The 15,383-nt window shown below is 42.6% G+C and overlaps 1 protein-coding gene across 1 annotated transcript in view; it reads left to right on the forward strand.

The window, feature by feature from the left end:
• LOC116379189 (collagen alpha-1(XIX) chain) overlaps positions 1 to 15,383 on the forward strand; it is a 93,992-nt gene that overhangs the window by 74,423 nt on the left and 4,186 nt on the right. The window contains exons 37-52 of the mRNA XM_031841133.1: positions 309 to 362; positions 488 to 541; positions 970 to 1,014; positions 1,806 to 1,838; positions 2,002 to 2,046; positions 3,000 to 3,026; positions 4,172 to 4,225; positions 5,000 to 5,044; positions 5,380 to 5,424; positions 5,522 to 5,584; positions 6,024 to 6,059; positions 7,573 to 7,617; positions 8,091 to 8,225; positions 9,282 to 9,348; positions 9,439 to 9,576; positions 12,676 to 12,753. Coding sequence (XP_031696993.1) covers positions 309 to 362; positions 488 to 541; positions 970 to 1,014; positions 1,806 to 1,838; positions 2,002 to 2,046; positions 3,000 to 3,026; positions 4,172 to 4,225; positions 5,000 to 5,044; positions 5,380 to 5,424; positions 5,522 to 5,584; positions 6,024 to 6,059; positions 7,573 to 7,617; positions 8,091 to 8,225; positions 9,282 to 9,348; positions 9,439 to 9,576; positions 12,676 to 12,753 — 964 coding nt within the window. The remainder of the gene's footprint in view (positions 1 to 308; positions 363 to 487; positions 542 to 969; positions 1,015 to 1,805; positions 1,839 to 2,001; positions 2,047 to 2,999; positions 3,027 to 4,171; positions 4,226 to 4,999; positions 5,045 to 5,379; positions 5,425 to 5,521; positions 5,585 to 6,023; positions 6,060 to 7,572; positions 7,618 to 8,090; positions 8,226 to 9,281; positions 9,349 to 9,438; positions 9,577 to 12,675; positions 12,754 to 15,383) is intronic.

Here is a 15,383-nt window from a genome sequence, read left to right on the forward strand (position 1 = left end):
TATTACAGATGGACCGACTGTCTGTTTTGCTTTGCACACATGAGAACACATCTGTAAAAATTGTGAGCTGCTTTGTGTTCACAGTGAAGTAGATCTTGTCTTTGCAATACAAGTCAACATCCTGAACAGGTGTGAGGCACAAACAGAGAATAGAGCACGATGAGTTCTCCTACAGCTCTATTTCTCCATAGTGTTTTTAAATGAGTCAAGGAGACATAGTGTAAGTCCAGCGTTGCTGTAAAATATGAATGCAAATATTCTGTTTCAACATTATTTTACAAAATGGTGATCCACTTTGTGACCTCCAGGCAACTCCTGGAGTACCAGGACTTCCTGGTGTGACCGGTCGCACAGGGGCCCCGGTAAGAATGTCTTTCATTATTTCATAACACAAAGTACCTTTTTTTTATGTTGACTGTATCTCAACATGTTGTGAGTTCCTCATTCTTAAATTAATGCTTAAAAAGGGATGCTGTTCTGTTTGCAGGGGCTTCTGGGTAGACCTGGGCCAATGGGCCAACTAGGAGGCAAAGGAGAAAGAGTAAGGTGTTTTAATATTCAAGCATTTATCTACATAATGTAGGTAGTGTGTACATCTTATGGGGCTTCATCAACAATATACAGTGGATGAATGTGTACTCATTATGACTGATTCAAAACTGTGTGTTTGCTCATTTGCATTGCAAGTATTCGTGGCTCAAAGCCTGTAATAAATAAATGTTTTTTCCAGGGAGTATAAGTAACTTTGGAACTATATGTAGGTGTATCATATATTTTGAAGAGTGATTGGTAAAATGTAACCAAATTATTCAAGGCTTTTAATTATTGCTAATTTAATTATCGATGTTTTTTTTTGTCAGAGTTGGGAAATGAGGTTCCTCATCATTAGATTACATTAGCAGGGGACTGTGCTTGATAATCATTTCCATTTCCACATGTATAACAATTCCTCTGGTTTGTGTTTGGTAGGGAAATGAAGGACCCACGGGCAGACCCGGGCTTCCAGGGCCTCCGGTAAGTTCCTCCCAAGAGCAGATGGTGATAACAAGTCTCAAACCCTCTGTTAAGGTCATAGATTCTATGTCGCCGTACATGTTCACTTAAATACACGTTATTGTTATTTTTCTACACATTTAACCTTCTTCATTTTTAAGGTTACAGACTTAAAGCCGTTCATTCAACACAGCTGGCACATTGGAAGCATTTAATCATCCTGCTTTTCTCAGCGCTATGCAAAGATCTTCTTTTCCCATCAAGTAAAGGTTAGAGCCAAAACCTTGCCTCGGCAACTATTCCGACAGAAATAACCAACTTTGCACTTATATTTTGCTCAGTTGAACGGTATTTAGTGTTACGAGAAACACATAACTGACAAATATGACGAAATTGTGGCGACCTGCTCACTGGCATTGGATCTTGCTCGTACCCTTTAAAAGGCCAGTGAGTAAGCACTTCTTAAGACAAATCTATAATTCATCAGCCGTCCCCTTGAACCTTCCGTGCCCCCCCCCCCCCCACACCCCACACCCTGGTCTCATAAACTGCAGTACGGGAGGACAGGGGATGGCTCAGTGGCCTGAAAAGGGCACAGGCATCCGCTTGCTTCTAAATGAGAACCTTGACTCCTTCTACATTTACAAGAGCTGCCCTCTACCAATCTATCATGGGGAAAAACATTCTTTTATGTTCTAATACTGCCCAAGAAGACGTGATTATCTAGTTCTTGATACCCGGATTACTTTTAATCACTGTGCGCTTTTGTGTTTCTGAAATGCTTTCTTTCTCTGATGTTTCCCTATGTGCAGGGCAATGGGATGAGCAGTCTGTACAAGCTCCAGGTAAAGACTTTTCAAATGACTTCAACTCAGCGATACTGTCGTTGTGCTCCATTGTATGCACGTCACAGTGCCTTCAATCAAATCGGCAGAAAAGAGTCTGCAGCTTGTGTTTGACCCACATTGTAAAATATATAGTCATAACATTAAAACAATGTCTTTTCAGAGTGGTGGAGCTATTTTAGGACCCCCTGGAGCTCCCGGCACTCCGGTAAGCATAATAATTGTTATGCCTGAAGCAAATCCTTTACAATGTTCTGTGGAGAGTCGCAAGCACATGGGCACGTTGATACTGTACGAGCCGCAGAACCTGGGAGAGCTGAATGACAAATACCCTGACCGGCCCTCCAGTGTTATTTTTCGACTACTGAGTCCCTCTCACAGTCAATCATGTTCATTGAGAGCTGGTGTTTGGTGAAGGCCAAGAGGCTTCCTGACTGTCAAACAGGTGTTTCTGACCTGCCCCAGGACACACAACATCATTGATATGTAAAAACGGACTTAGAAGTTCAGTTGCCAAACTGAAGTGACCCGATTTGCTCATCAGCTCCCCCTGCTCCGCCTTATCAAACAGTTTATAATCTCGTCCAGTCTCCTGGGAGACATTCATTTACAGGCCCTGCAGGGATCCATCCACCAACACTAAAGGTGGAGGGGAAAATAGACACTCCAATATCCCCAGCGCACAATGCACATGAACCACAGCTCAATCCTGAGGAAGCTTCTCCCTGTACTGCATCCATTACAGGCCAACAGCTCCGAGAGCAACTCCATCAGTGTTAAGAGGGACAAGAGGCCAAATGTATCAATACTCCTTGTTTTGATTGTGTTGGAAATGCGGGAATGCTTTACTGAAAATGTAAACATGTATGACCAATGTTTTGTTAAGCATGTGTGACAGCCAGACTGGATCATATGATCCTGATCATTTTAATAAATCTTGCTTGCCAAAGACCACAGTCTCAGAAGTGTCATATAACACCATGTAAGCATGATTTACAGACAGAAATTGTGAGACAAGAGGAGCAATAATGAATGCTATAAATATTTGATGACACTAACATACAGTACCCACATGTCATTTCAGACTATATTTATGATTTTCACGGTAGCGGTTGTCACGTTCACGGGAGTAATCTGTCCTTTTTCTCTCTCTTTTCTAAGGGTCTCAAAGGAGACGAAGGACTTGCAGTGAGTAGAAGCTTTTCATTCTGGAATATATATTTTATGAAATATTTGTCTATTTTTCATGCTGCCCAAAAAAATAGAGAAGTCTGAGTTCCCAGTTGCTTTCTATCAATGTCTCCATGGTTCTCTACAGCATAAGTCAATAAACCCTCAAGCCTGAACACTTAACTACTCGCAGTAGAGCTCCAACACACAGTGAAAAAATGATCATGTCTCCTGCAAATATGAAACCGCTGTACCATATATTGTCTTGCCAGTGGGAAACTATGAACTCTTTCTGCACTTCAAATGCCCCCCCCCCCCCCCCATACTGATGCCTGAAAACACTCCACGCAGACATGGAAACAATCCCACGGCATCAACTTGAATTCTTTATTCTCACGGGGCCAATTGCTTTTTTTATTGTTTTGTTGCACAGTGATTTTTCACCAGGATGTTAATTTGACATTTTAATAAATTGTGTGAGCGGCTCCAGTGCTGTGGTGGAATTGCCCCAATCTGTCTCACAGCTGATCCTGTGGCTGGCCCACTCTCCCCTAAGTCGCACTCGCTTATTCATGACAATCTACATGTGTGACAATTACCTGCACGATCCGTCTATGTCAGCACCGGTTGCCCCTCTATTCTGTGTAATGGCATTTCTCCATGGCAGCTTGAGCAAGATGAGGTGGATAGAGGCCATCACTTGCTCGAGCACTAGGCATGGGTCTCTATTTTTAGTGCGGAAAGCACGTCTGATTCTGATTGTCAGATGGGGCTCTTTTTTATCCCGTCTATAGCAGGTGAGACAGCATGTGTCATAGGTCATATGACATAATACACTCAGGTCGAAGTATTGTCCTCTTAGGATTATCGTCATATTGAGACATGAAGAGTTGTATTAATATGTCACAGAGAATATCAAGAGGCAATATGAGAATGTGCTCCTGCAGAATTTCATTTACTCGTCTTTATGTAGCTTTGATCTGTCTGTGCTCGTTTAATGTTTACTGACAGCCTCATAATGATTCCATTTACGTCCCGGTAGCTCATCACCAAACAATAGCATCATTCTTGTTTGCAAAAAGGGCGAACTACCAGCCCTCAGTCGATATCAGTAGTGACTTTTTTTGTCTTGACTCAGCCGGTGGTGTGCTTTCCTCTCATAGGGGGAACCAGGGGCCATGGGATTACCCGGGCTTGAAGGGCTACCCGGTGCCAAGGTAAGCAACGGTATCAGCCCAGAGAAGCGTTTCATGATCTGCCGTGACCTAACCTGATTACATAGTGAGGGGAAGTGCTTTCTCTGTACTTCTTCTCATTACAGAGCATTTCAAGATTGTATGTCTGAAATGAGATTTCCAGCTACAAGTGTGAAAGTGAAACATAATATGGGTTCCTGTTGTAGTTATGAGTCAACTTAAGGGAAAAAATAATTGTGTTTTAAATTCAATCACGGAATTTCAGATTTTAGATATCTGAACTTGATATGCAGTAAAACCACCGGAATTTGGAGCCAAAGCGTTCATGCTGTTGGTCACCATCTGCACAATTACAAAGCTAGTCCTGCATGCAACTTCCTCAATCTAAACTTGTTTGGAAAAGTTGCCACTGATTGACAGTGTGGGTGACTGTGTGTTTTCAGGGGTGGAACGTTTCAGTTTCTGTGACATTCAGAGTAATTTATCCTTTAGGGGAATACTGTCAAAGGTGTGACATATGCAAAGTGTTTGCTGTTGAAGTATAAAGACTGAAGTTCATAAGGAGGTTGTTTATCATAACTCCCTATTTGTGATTTTTCTAAGTAGAGACTTGATATTTTAAGTGATAAAGACTATTTGCATTGCATTTATCCGAACAGTGAGAAAGCCCAAGAAGACCATTAGAACACGTTTTAGGCAGTTTCTGACATCATTTTCAATGCGTCTGCTTGACAGTGATGTATGTCTATTTTTTTGTATGTCATTTATCTGAAACGTCTGCAATGTTTCCTTCAGGGTGATAACGGTTTGCTTGGTCCACCTGGGATACAAGGTTCTCCAGTAAGTTTTTTAAATTATTTTTTTAATAATTTACGCCGACTCACTTTCCTCCTTGATGTATCATCTGGGTTGTTCAAGTCTGCTGCTGGCAACAATTTGATGATGTTTCACAATGCACACAGAATAACAACTGTCAAAACAGAAGTGCCATAACACAACACTACTTTGATTAATAACTCGGACATTTACTTGTGGTGTGTTCAGTGGATTTCCTGTGGAGTTATAGTAAGCTGGTTGGTATATTATAAACTGGAGGCTTCAGAGGTGCTGTAGATAGGACACCATTGAGGACCTGTCAAACGCGGTCTGTTCTCTTCCCATGTTGTGATTGACAGGGGAAGCCCGGCACTCGTGGAGAGCCAGGGATCCCAGGAGAGCCGGTGAGCCTCAGCCTCTAACTCTCTTTGAGCTGTCAATCCACGTGTCATTCCTTTGTCACGGCAGAATGACACATCGGCTGTCTCTGTTCTCCGACAGGGTGAGAGGGGGCCGCTCGGAGAGACAGGATTCCCGGGGCCCGAGGGACCTCAAGGTGTTGCTGTAAGGATCCTACATGAATTCTTTTGCTTTTCCCTATAAAATCACGACTAACTGTTGCAACAGCACCTTCCGGTAATGCAGGCTGGAAGTACATCAGGGCTTTGAATAACACACTGCTCCTTTATCAACAGTTGGTTTCACCAATATATGAGAGAGAGAAAAAGCTTGATTCAAGGACAATATGGATAAATATGTATGTTAGCGACCACTTGTCCTGTAGATGATTACGATCCTCTATGTAATTACCATCAGAGATGGTTTCTGTAATTTTTCCTGTAAGCGCACAATGGAACAGTGTTCGCACAGCAATCAGGATCATTATCCCTCGGTTGAGATATCTCATTAGCTGTGGAGATTACTAGGAGTGCAACAGTGCTGATCCAATCAAAGGTGGGAGCTGATATAAAATGTCTTTGTTTGTGTTGCACTCCTTGAGCAGGGGAGACCTGGAAAAGATGGAACTCCTGGATACAAGGTGAGTTGTGCAAATCCCCTTATAGAAAGTGCTTTACATCAGCCGAGCTGCGGAAAGATGGCACAGCAGATTTTTACACCCCCCCCCCCTCTCTAGCTACAGCATCCTGAGTGCATTAAACCTATTTGCATATTTGAGATTTTAATGATAAAAATGAAATGGAATGCTGCAGATTTAAGGCGATGTTGACTTTTAGACTTTTTACACTAATTATAGAGTTAATGCTTTCAGGCAATGATAAAATGTTTGTAGCTAATAGAGGGCAGTAGACACTTAGATTAAATACGCGTTTTCCTGCCTGATGAACCGGGCTAAAATTGAAACAAATACTGCAGCAAAGTCTGCTTTTTGGTGACTGATCAAATATATTGCACACTATTTACACAGAATCAGACAGAATGGGCTCACAGCATGCAGAAGAGATCTGCTATGAATAGCCATCACTAACACGTCCAGTCTAATACCAAGCTGGTTTGAATACGCTGTGTTGCTGTCTAATTGACATGATTTTTTGCACCTTAATGACAACCCCAACAGTTCATTGTTTGCTTATTATTATTAATACTCTTCCACCAAAATATCAGCATTGCATGAAGCCCTTGTACAGCTTTACCCTCATGTCTCTCTGCAATGGCTCCTGACTTTTTGGTGGGGCAACAGTGCCACCTAGCAGGTGGCTTTGCTCCTCTACCCAGACTCCTTGCGCACTGCTTTGAGGTTTAATATAATGCTCGGGGAAGCACATTTCAGTGGGCAAGATGATAGATTTAAGCCTCCCATCAGGCATTGGGGAATACAGAGTACTGCAGATTAAAGCAGGCAGGGGAGAACAGCATCACAAAGGGATGCCCATTTTAAAACCACATCATGCCAGATTGTCTTTTGCATGGCTCCTGTAATCCAGCAAGGAAATTGATACAAAGATGCTCCCGGGGGTATTGCTGCACGGTAAAAGGGAAGCAATGAGGAGTGACAGGGAGGGATTGGAAGACACAAGACGTTGTGACATGAAGCCTGGGACAGGTACTTTCTCTCCCAGCTCCCCCATACAGTAGAGACAGCTAGTGGGGAAGCAGGCGTTTCACAAACGAAAACAGCAGTGATGCAGAGAAGCCATGACATTGCAGAAGGTGAAACACTGTACAGGGAGATATTATACAAGCAGTGCACCTGAGCTGAGTAAGAAGCAATCAATGCACAGTTATTTGAAATGTGTACATTTCTCAAAGTCAAGTAATTCGGGAAAAGCTTGCTCACAGTTATTCCTTCAGGCAACAGAACAGAAACTTCTATAAATGCCAATATGATGGGTTTAAATACTAGAAGTCTCTGCTTGATATCTACAGATTTTAACAACGGAGTATTATGTGTGCCTCTGCATGTTACGGAACATCAATACTTTGTGTGTAGTGGGTGAAAAGCATCGAAGTCATCTTAATTTCTTTTTCTAGTGATTTAGTTGTTACTCCTTTACCAACAATGCCTTAAAACATGTGTCTCTGCTTTTTCTAAGGGATCAACAGGTGTAACAGGGGACAGAGGATCCAAAGGAGAACGTGTAAGCAGCATCATTCCTAAAAAGAAGCTGTACTTGTGACTCAGACTATAATGCACAAAAAAGGTTTTGATGAATAGTAATGAAAGTCTTCACTTCAGCACAAACACGACTAATCCCCACAAGCACGTAAGCAGTAGATAAAGGCATTTAACGCTCGGTGCAGTTTCCTTTTGTATTTGCAAGGCAAAATTAAAGAGCTCTGTCACACTCACACAGTAATCGTTTTGCAAACAGAGAATGCAAAATGAGGCTTTTAGCTTTATAGTTGGCAACATGACCTCAGGACAGGTGACTGGCTGGACAGTGTAGGAGAAATAGGCCAGTGTGCACAGCATGTTAAGTGATACAGTTGTGTAGGAGTCAGGCTGGAGAATAGTGAAATGCAGTTATCATTGTTGTACTGCAAAACTCAACGGCTTGGCCAGTGCGTCCATCATATAAAGCTGAGAGATGTCTGGGCTTCCTCACTGCAGGGTGATCCAGGGATTCCTGGAGAAAGAGGTGTTCAAGGCGAGAGGGGCCGCGCAGGAGATTCCGGACAGATCGGACCACTAGGTGATAAAGGAGATCCTGGCCCCCCAGGACATTTGGAGACTGTAAACCTCTTGGTGAGTTGTACATTTGCAGATACCACCGATAACAAGAAGAGTATCCCCCCGCCGCATGATTAAAACCTTTATCAGCCTACTTCCTCCCTGAGCTTGTGTAACTAGTTCAGTTCTCGCTCCCTGTATGAAAAATGGTGCAGCTACAGATGTCTGCATGAAACATCAAACAAGGCTGTGCAAGGGAGGTTGCTGTTCGCTTTCTGCTCAGCACTTCCCACTCCACAAGCAGGCGCAGCAGAAGGTCAGAGAGGGAGGAATATGGAGACAGAGAAAAAGACAAGAGATATGTGGGCGTGCCTAGAGCTCTGCGGAACAGTGAAAACACCTCCATGTGTCGCAGACATTTTACACATGCTCTACGCGGTCTCAACAGTTACATAACATTCACAGCAGTGATGGAAACTGTTACTACTATTGCTACTATTGCTTGTTATGGTTACCCTGGAAAGTTAACAATGTTTGAGTGGCAGAGCATGTATTTTTATGTATTTAGAGGCATACAGAGCTAGTATGAAAAGCTACATTTGACATCTTAAGCACAGACTGATTCTGTTTTATACCTAGCTGGATTTGAGGCACAGATCTGATATTATAATACAAGGTAGTATTTCGCCAAATAGTGTTACTACTCCCAGAACCCAAAAGCACAAATTCAGAAGCAGCTAAGCGTCCATAATCCTTTTAATCAGTCACAATCCAGGAAGGCAAAACAGCTGAGGGATAGGCACAAACTTTAACCAGTAATCAGGCAGGCAGAATTCAACTTTATCAAAATGAAATTCAAAAAAAGAATGAGTGACTGATGAGGATAATGAGGTCCAGGCGTGGACATTGGCAGGTAGGCTCAGGTAAGAGGACTGAGGTGATAGCAGGGCAGATGAGGCAATGACGGGAGAGTGAGTGATCTCTCCTCCCTGTTGTTGTTTTCAACACAGATGGTTTCAAACTGCAGTGGAGGTCTTTTAGTTGAGAAAGCTGCCTCCTCTGTATCTCCTCTGCTGCCAATTCATTGTGAACAAAGATTTGTTTGTCTTCTTCTCCACTGCACACACACAGGGTGATACCAGCTTCATGGAAGAACTCAAAATGTTCATCAGAAAAGAAGTACTGAGGGTCTTCGAAGGTAGAACATTTTCCCGAATTACATTTTTCTGGTTTTTCGTTTTTTTTTCTGCATTCTGACCATGAATTTTTATTTTTTCTTACCTTGTAGAGAAGCTATCGAGCACTGCCGTGCAGCAGAAGACACCTGCAGGGATCTTGGCTTCACAAATCCACGGGCCTCCAGGACCTCCTGGAAAAGACGGATTACCAGGAACGCCAGGAGAGCCCGGACCTCCTGGTACTAATGGTAAGAGCTCAGGCTGCCAGACTGAGCTGCTGGATGTAAAGCAGGCAGCATTTACTACTGCGTACACAGAGCTGCAGGTTGACGTGCACCACAACATCCATCACTTAAATATGTTTTCCTGTACATAAAAAGTTGGTTTGGAGCTGGATTAGGATGGGGGAATCAGTATAGGTTGACACGTATGTTTTGTAGGGATTCATGGGTATTTTTCTCTTGCTTGGACCCGTATATCATTGCAGACTGAGGGGCGGGGAGCAGAGGAAAGGCCAGGAGTGTGGTGCACAGCGGCTCTCTTGGAAATATGAAGACAAACGAAGAATTGACTGTGAATAAGAGACAGTATTATCAATGTGGACAGGAAAGAGGCCCAGTATTGATACCTCACTCCGGGAAAGAAAGCTTCTAAAGTAGAAAAGGAGCATAGTCAGGAAAGAGGGTGGACGTTCTTTATCTGACTGCTCATTCAGCACTAACGGTTTGCTGGTCAGGCTTTATACCTCATCCCTTGCTTAGAATTGTATTGTGTCCGCAGCAGAACTACGATGTCTTTAACTTTTGAAGAGGAGGAGTGTGTTAAAGTGTTGTTGCAGATCAAAGCACCACTGCATTGGCCTTTCTCTTTGCATCTACCTCACATTATTCAAGACCATTTACATTTTTAACCCACTGCTATAACATAAAATGCTGCTTTCATTCATGAATAATGCAGTTAAAGTAGGCAACTACTCGACTATGAATATGTGTGCTGTGTTAATGCCATTTGCATTACACGTCTTTTTGTTTAGCTTGTTTTTTTTATGCTTCCAACGAGTGTTTTATATGTGATTATTTATGCAGCTTTGCAATAAATATTTATTGAAAACAAAAAAAGGAAGGTTTTTTTTTTCCCCTTGATAAATCAAAAATTCAACAACTTCTTAATTTTTTCTTTGTTGACTTGTGCCTCCACTCAGCTGGGGAGAGAGTTTGGGGTAATATTTCCTCATTATCTCTCGTCATCCTCTGCTGGAGACTGTGCTCCTCAGGAATATCCAACTTGACTTGTTCTCCGATACGCCAAAATGAATTGTTTATGGAGAAGAATAACCCCTCTGTTGAATTCTTTTTTTTTTATCCTCATGGTTTGATTTCACGTGGCTGAAAGTATCAAGCTGTTAGAGAATACCCATAAGGACGCATGCTGAAGAGCATCATTTATTTTTGTTTGTTTTTTTTCCCCTCCCCTGTGTTGTCATTGAGTGCTCATTTATCATTCTATTCATCTTTTATTTTTGAGAGCGTAGTGACAAAACTCACTGTTAGTGATGGTGTTTTAAGTGCATTTCATTAATTCAGCATTTTGTTGTTTTTAACATTCATTTTTAAATTTGTATTTCAGTGCATTCCGTATATTTATTATTACTGACTGAAACAAAGTGTCTGTTATTATATCAGCCTATAATCTCTGCTTTGTGCTGGATAATATCAGTAAATATCCCACAGTAATTGGTCTTTGATGGAGCAGCAGCTCCAAAAAAAAGGTGTTTTTTTCTTTTTCTTTGGTAAGGCATAGCATGAATATTTAGATGTTTCTGTTAATGCTATTTACAATAGCGTACAACAGGTGCAGGACTGCAATCCTATCAATCAAGCATGGAAAACTACTCTGTGGCAATATTATATTCTAATAACATATTGTGTCCATTAGTGCCCCCAAGAAAACAATTGGTTTCTACCAAGTGCAGACCCAGGGTGGCATTTTCGATTTATCAGAGTGCACATATCCAGCGTGCCACCCAACCTTATTGCCCTGTGTGCTATTCAGCATTTGTTTGCTTAAGGTACAGGGCTATTTTCTCAATGGATCGTCTCCTCCCTGAATGAATGCCCCAAGCTCTGTGAGTGTTGAAAGAAGTCTCATTATCGTGGCAATGTGTGGCCAGACCCTCTCTCTTTGAAACTCGGTTTCGGAGCATTCATAAGCCTTTTTTTCTTAGATTTTCCTCTGACACGTAAGCGTTGGAGCGTTTCCCCTTTGGGCCGGGCGCTGCGATGCTTGATACTCCTGTCAATGTTTCTGATGCACTCTATGCAACCGCTGGTCCTGAGACTCCATTACTTTAAGTGCCTCATGGGGATCTATTTTCACAGCCCCTCAAATTCGTACTTGTATGCTGCTGTTTTGAACTGTAAAGACTCCCAGGCTTTGCATGGCGTGAGAAAGCCTTTGAATAACGTGTTTGTGAGCATACTGTTACAATCAATGCACTTGTTAGCCTGCCTTGAACATACGTGTAAATGCTTTTGTTTTTTTCTCTTCAGCCTTAAGCATGTTGTTGTGTTCATCTCTGCTTGTTCTTTCACATCAGAGGTTATCATGCAGCAGCCAGTCCCCATCATAGAAAAGACACAATGTTTAAACCCAAGATGATTTGGGTCAAACAGAACAAAAGGCTTTATGATCATGTTCATGTTTTATCCAGTGAAGTACATGTCTGGGTTTAGTTTCAATTAATAGACGTGACTGTTTTCTGCATCTGTGGAATGGAAAAATCTTTTTTACTTTCTGAATGCCTTTAGTGACCCACATATCTGACCTGCGATTGAAAAAAAGCATCTTTGTTCTTTTTTAAAATTATTATTCAAAGACGTGCACTTGAGGTCCTGTTGTTGACGGGAAGCTGTACAAGCTCGCAACGCCTCCTCCTTGCAACACTAACTTAGAGATGGCTAGTTTAATGATTAACATTTGGACAGGATATCAGTACGTCTTTCATTATTCAGAGGTCTGGGATTGAAACTTGGAATCCAGAATAGCCCGTTTCCACATCAACTAGCTGTTTTTCTCACAAAAAGTGCAGACTCGATGCCTGACCGTGCCATCGTATTGATGATATATCATCAAAAAGCTAATGAAGCTGTTCGAGTCCCTGGACAGATATAAAGGTTGCGAAAGAGAATCCTTATCTTGACAGTTTGACTTTAACATGTTTTGACATTTGAACTAATCTTACTAATTGTGCCAACACACGCTCTCCGTAAACATGACACCCCACAGCTCTACTTCATCTTCTACTACAGTATTTCTTTGCTCAGCCAGAGTTTTGTGTCTGTCCTCAGGGTACAGGGGTCAGAAAGGAGAACGAGGCCAGCTCGGTCTGGGGTTACCAGGAGACACCGGATCCACGGGGCCGCCAGGTAAGAGGCATCTTCTTTAGTACGATGTGATGCATGCATTTGAAGTATGTGGTCAAACAGAGGCTTGAGCTATTGGTTGAGCAAACGTGTAGAAGGTAGTATGAAAGGAGTAAAACAGTGGAAAGCGTATCTGAAAGATGAACAGAATTTTGTGAGTCAGCAACACGCATCAGCGAAGATGTTGGTGGACTGGTGTTTCATGCTCTTTTGTTTTCCACTGGTGATTTTTTACTTAATTGCATGAATTATTAATACAACTATTACTTAAACTGCACCCATTAATGTGTAGATTAACAATGGATCAAATGTGTGTAGAGTGAAAAGGGTCATTTATTGTGTTGAACCCACGGAGACTCTGCTGAACGCGGAGGAGCAATATGCTGCTGAAAAGAATATTGCGTTAATTTCATCAGGTGGAAACATACCAAATGAATGCCAATGTTGCTATGTATCTGCTATAATATGTCAATGTGTTCACAGCCTATTGAGCTGCCTCCCGCTGGCCAAAATAAATAAATGAATGCTTTAAATCTTAATTCTAAACCTAGGATTTAACAGCACTCAAAGTTTAAAGATAACATGATTTGAAGGATTTTGAAGATATTTTTGGACTGCCACTTAACCATCAGCCATAGTAAAACATAAGGAAGTATTTATACCTGTATAAAATAGCACACGCTTCAGTCACAGACCGGCCAGCCCTGCATTGCCCTCCTCCACATCTACTGCTGTTCATCAGATTTTAGGACCTGGCCACCGAAGGGCGGGAAGTGTAGCTTATCTCACTGTGACGAGAACTTTGGTTGTGTCAAGTCTCAAACCTCAAATTCTATTTCAACCTCCATTTAATATCTCATCATGTTGGAGATAAACGCAACTCCCAGATGACATTTTGTTTTCTAAAAACTCTAAACGCTGCTGTGACACAAGTAGACTCTCAACAGAGGACGAAATGCTGCAATGACGTCCGTTCTGTCAAGTAATAGCTCCGCTTGGTGTTGTCCTCATCAAAGGTTTCCCTGAACACAACCAAAGATGTCAGCCTGTCCCCTGCTCCTGTGAGCTAAAAAATAACTCCCCCGTACCCTGGTGGAGCGATGAAAAGTGGGATTACCACTTGACTTTCAGCCTGTGACAGGAGTGTATCACTGAACCTAAAGTCACTCATCCAACTATGTATGTGCATAATGCATGTGTAGGGCAAAGGGAACTTGGCTGTAGCTCCTCTTTAAAGGACAAATCACAGCTGTTAAAAGACATCTTTTCCAGGAGCGGACAGTGATAGGAATAACCTTTTGGCACAACTGGCGGGGGGTTAGACTTCAGCTGGATCTTGGAAAGAATTTAAAAGTTGAACAAACTGCCACAGTGTCTGGCCACTGCTTTGGCTCACTTCCTATAGTCCCTGTTCAACGGAAGATTATTCTTACCAACCAAACTTTCTGTCTCTTGGCCATTGTAATGAGCTCGTACCCCTTGAGTTCTACATAGAGCAGGCTCCCCCTGGACCACCGGTAGGTTCATGGAGACTGCGACAAATTAAGTCACATACGGGGGATTTTCCAGTGTTGTTGGTCCCCATTACGACACTGGCGACAAGACTGGGAGCATCTCAGTGAATGACAGCTGCTGTGATATATGTGAGAGTGACCACCATTGCCTCTTGCTGTCTTTTTCCCCCTGGGCTCTTTGTACCCTGATAGACCTGGACGGTGCTGAAGCTATGCTCGCCTGCGGTGCATTAACTCTGTGCAATAGCTAATTAGCAGAGTTGAGCTAGCAGCTGTAAGAAGCCACCTAGACACAGGGGAGGGAAGCATTTTTGATGATGATTGTGCACCTTTGCTCTCCGCTACCACCACAGCACTGTGGAGAGTTTGTGTGTGAGCAGTTAAGCAGGAGATGGATGTGGCAGTAACGAAAAGGGCATGTTGTGTTTTCAGAGGGAGGAAAAGGACAAGGCTGTACTTGCAATTGCTTTTGTATAAACTGTAGAGGGCACAGGGCTCCCCCGAGCTGTGACTGGTCTGACTGATGTAATGGACACCTTGCTGGACTGCAGTGGGGAGCTTTTCTTTTTATCATAGGCTCATGTGTTAGGTGTGTTGTATGGACAGTACATGTATATGAGAAGCAAAGTGGACACCTTTGCCACTTCAGCAAGCTGTTGCTAAGTGACGTGAGATACTAATGTCTCACCTGCCGTGATGACCTCACCATATTGGAGAATGAGGAAACGTACCTTCTCTGCCCTAACAGTGAAATTAAAGAATTGGTTATTTATCTCCACCAGGAAGATGCTTGCATGAGTCGGTGAGAAGAGTGTCCACGGCTAATCTCACATTCTGCTGCATCGAACTGCATTATGTTTTGTTGTGTCTGCCTGCCCAAGGGCTTTCTCCAAGCACCTATTTATTGCTCGTTCTATACTGCCATTGATTGCCTGCTGGCTCCTCACTTACTGCTCTTAAAGTAACTGTACGTGTAACATTCAGAGCATTAATATAGCAGCAGACCACTATTTGCTATGTAAAGATACAGCGGAGTAATGTCTACCTGAGCAGAGAATGAAGACGCTCCCCCTGTGTGTGTGTGTGTGTGTGTGTGTGTGTGTGTGTGTGTGTGTGTGT

This window comes from Anarrhichthys ocellatus, unplaced genomic scaffold (genome assembly GCF_004355925.1).
Source record: "Anarrhichthys ocellatus isolate YVR2014 unplaced genomic scaffold, GSC_Weel_1.0 scaffold3, whole genome shotgun sequence".
NCBI lineage: Eukaryota > Metazoa > Chordata > Actinopteri > Perciformes > Anarhichadidae > Anarrhichthys > Anarrhichthys ocellatus.